At 42.7% G+C, this 3,855-nt stretch overlaps 1 protein-coding gene across 1 annotated transcript; it reads right to left on the reverse strand.

The window, feature by feature from the left end:
* Positions 1–1,102: 1,102 nt before the first annotated feature.
* On the reverse strand, positions 1,103–3,432 carry LOC128855364 (uncharacterized). Its single transcript, XM_054090255.1, has 2 exons — positions 1,692–3,432; positions 1,103–1,571 (listed from the first exon to the last, which is right to left on the reverse strand). The coding sequence occupies exons 1-2, from the start codon at positions 2,963–2,965 to the stop codon at positions 1,103–1,105; spliced, it is 1,743 nt and encodes a 580-aa protein (XP_053946230.1). The 5' UTR covers positions 2,966–3,432.
* Positions 3,433–3,855: the final 423 nt, after the last annotated feature.

Here is a 3,855-nt window from a genome sequence, read left to right on the forward strand (position 1 = left end):
ACCAAATTTGCGAGCTGGGGCTTTGCTAGCCTTAGGAGTTCCCTCGAGCGTCCACGATCTAGCCGTGGCCAGAAGGATCTCGCGACCTTGCCCCGTTTGCGCACTAGCCCAGCGCTGGCTGAGTTGACTCGAGGCCCATCTTTCCAGGAGCAGACCACAGGTTTTTAAGGGAACCCCAATCCTCTCATTTCGCGACGGAACCGTCTCCAAAGTTCCCTGTCTAGCCAGCTCATCAGCCCAGCAGCCCACCCAAATGAGCCTGATGTCGAAGTATTCGGATGCAATCGAGAGAGAAGGCAGACATTCCCCGACCAATCTCGAACGCACAAACAACAAGCCCAAGGCCCTAATTGACGCTTGGCTATCGGAGTAAATATTTACTTCCTAAACACTACAGTGTCCGGAAGCCTGAACTTAAGTTTGATGGGAAGCTCCTTACAAAATACTCCCCCACCAACCCTTCCGTCCAACTTCTAGCCATCCGTGAACATGTTTGCCATGCCTTGCCGCGAAATGTTGCACCCCGCCCACTTATCCCTTAAACGAATATGAGTAGAAAACGGTCCGCTGAGACCTAGCGTGGGAAATTTGTGACGTGTATGGAGAAGGTCTCATAGGCGAGTCTACAGCACGGAAATGGTTTGCAGAGTTCAAAAATGGCGACTTTGACGTCGATGATAGGTCCCGCAGCGGAGGTTGTCTGAATTCGATGAGAACGTTTCAAATCACTTTTGAAGGAGGACGGTTGTCAAGCCAATCGTGAATTGGCGGAAAAAACTGCGATCATAAAACGATTCTCTCTCACCATCATTCAATGAGATTTATCGAAAAATTGGGAGCCTGGGTGTCTCACGAGTTCAACGAAAAAACAAAGAAAGTCACCTTCAAACTACTTCTCAGCATCTCGGCAGCGTTGCCAACCCGTATCGCTCGGATCATGGTATGGAGAGGCAGAAATGATGGTATTTCAGGGAAAATAATGGTATCCACCGATAAAACAGGGTGCCTCAGGGAAATTCAAATTTTTTATATGATAAACTTCTCAACAACATAAATTTTTCTCAATGACATTAATAGTTATTCAGTAGCTATAGAATCCGATTCAGACATCTTCGAAAATAGAATTATCTCCGCCATCCTCTTCCCCGCTGTCAACCGCTGTACTTCTAGTTTCCTTCGGCTTATCATAAAGAGTGTCTTTGGTCATTCTTGATATCATCTCTTTGGAAGGTTTGAATACAGCACAGCCTCCGTTAGCTTGAACGTGTTGGCTGGCTAATAAAGTGCCTCGAACGGTGGGTACGATGAGTCGATTCCTCAATTTAGTCTTGATGAGGTTGACCTTGGAGAAAACTCTTTCACTGTCGGCGTTGGAATGAGGAAGCGATAGGATACTCAAGACGCATCGACTCAAATTCTGGAACAAGTACACACCTCCCTCGTTCTGTATAGATAATAATGTTGCCCAAAATACATCTGTGTCCAGTGCTTTGATCTCTTGGCCAAGGGGGTAAGAGCACAACCGACGCCACTGGTCATCCACGTCTTGATAATTCTCTTGTTCACAAACTCTGGGGAGCGTGACTAGGAGTGGAATGAGCGAAGGCGTTTTCTCTCATTCAATGCTGGATAAGGTGTTTTTTGGCTTGAAAATTCTCAGATTTTCCAAAAAACTATTTGTAAAATCATACCTCTTCTTGATCTGAACACAGGCACAAATCAAAAAGGCTTGACATTTCTCACGAAAATGTGTCAGTAAATCCAATCGCTCCTGGACTTGTCTGCTCTGCTGTCCTAGCAACACCTGTACCCCCAAGTACATTTCTGCCATTGGCAGATAGTGAACTTTATCTTCTGGGTCTACTTCTGACAATGGACGTGAATTGACATAGTTTCTCTTCATGAAGCTATACAGGAGAGTTTTGTATAAGTCAATCATTACTTCATGCAGATCGGTGATCACAACTTTAGCAGATTGGAAATACTTGTTGACTCCAGTAAATTTAGGAAGGACCCACTGAAGGAAGAAGAAGAACAGTTTGTTGAAGGGATCATTCAAACACTCATAAATGGACTGTGCCATTTTCAGCTTGATTGTCAGCCATTGGTCAGTGAAATACAGCAACAGAGCAGGCCACTGTTCGAGAATTCTGTCAACCACCGTTGCCAATGATAACCACCGTGTCTGGGAAGGATGCAAAAGCTTGTGAACCTCAACATTCGAAAACATCTGGAACTCAACATATTCACTTTGACGTTTAGAACTGCTGTTAAAAAAATTGTGAATATTGCGAGCAAAGTCCTCACACGTACGTGGTAATTGTTCACATGCTTCGCTTGCACAAAGATGCAATGAGTGGCAGGTGCATTTCATGATGGTGATATGTGGTAAATCTCGCTTCAAACGACTAGCGACAGAGTTATGCACACCCATCATAACACTGCAACCATCAGACCCAAAACCAACGATATTCGCCATTGGGATCCCCCTCTCTTTGAAACTTGCAATGATATTATTGTATAAGTGTTCAGCTGTTGCACTCGTCACTTTTCCAGGCTGCAATACTTGTACTAAGTCCCAAAATTTCGACACAATTTTACCTTCTTCTTCATCGAAATATCTCGCCAGCAAACAACTTGTCTTAGTTGCTGAAATGTCCGTTGATTCGTCCGTTAACACACTAAATTTAGTTATTTTCAACTTCTCCGCTAGCCTGCATTTCTCAGTCTCACCAATAACATTTTTGACAATGGCAGTTTCTTTAGTGCGTTTGAGAACAATTTTGTGGGCAATTTTGGAGTCAGAGAAAGATGATTTCAGCAAGTCTGATAAGTGGTCTAATGCTGCGTAGGGAATATTGTGCTCGGCACAGAATGCAGCTATCCTAATTTCTGCGCTTTTTGCTGCAATGCTCAAAGGTTCTTCTATGCCACTCCCACGTTGAACAAACTGTGTCATCTTCATGCTGTTGTCTTTCAGCGGTTTTTCTTTTTCTCTGTGTTTCTCTGTTTGTCCATGTGCCCTTAATACTGATATGTCAGCTGTATACTCATGACAACAGAGTTTACACCTGGCTTTACACAGATTACCAGGTACACGTTGTAACCAAAACTTAAATTCCTCTTTCTCCAGCCAATCATCCCGGAACCTTTGCACGATTTTAGTCTTCTTTTTCTCGACTCTCGATTTTTTTTTTGGGAGGAGTACGATGAGTATCCTCTTCGTCTTCCATGGCACCTACAGTGATTTTTTCAGTGAGTCTAGAAAGGTTATTGTCATTCATCGATATTTACCTGAGTTATGACCTGCAAAATACTCTACTCGTACTCTGAATCCTTCAATTTATATGCATAAAATTCCTGTGAGATTGTGTAGAAACTTCAAACGGAGCGCCGGCGTGTATCAGAAAAATGTTACAACGAGTAATTGAAGTTACACCATGAGTGGATATGAATTTTGTGGTAGACGAACAAAGTAGAATCATCTCTATCGGAAGGAATTCTGTGATTGGTAGAATTCTCGTCGCGTTGCCCGTGATTCGTTGAAATTTTCAATTGGACGGATGTGATTTTATCGACCGGAGGTTCTAGTGAATTTTTGTGGCGCTCTCGGAATGTGATTAGTATCTAGCTTTCCATTCTTACACCTCTACTTTCATGGACAGAATATAGCTAACAACAATTCAAAATAGAATAGAATAAACCGATTGATCACTTCAATTGTAGCTGCGAACGAACGGTATACAAATGATTCAGTCACGGACTGAAGCCGTGTCATCGATATAATTGTCCAAAAACTAAGATAAAAATTTTAAATAAACGCATCGAAAAAAAAATGTTTCCCAAATCATTCAT

The sequence above is a fragment of the Anastrepha ludens genome, chromosome 2 (assembly GCF_028408465.1).
Source record: "Anastrepha ludens isolate Willacy chromosome 2, idAnaLude1.1, whole genome shotgun sequence".
NCBI lineage: Eukaryota > Metazoa > Arthropoda > Insecta > Diptera > Tephritidae > Anastrepha > Anastrepha ludens.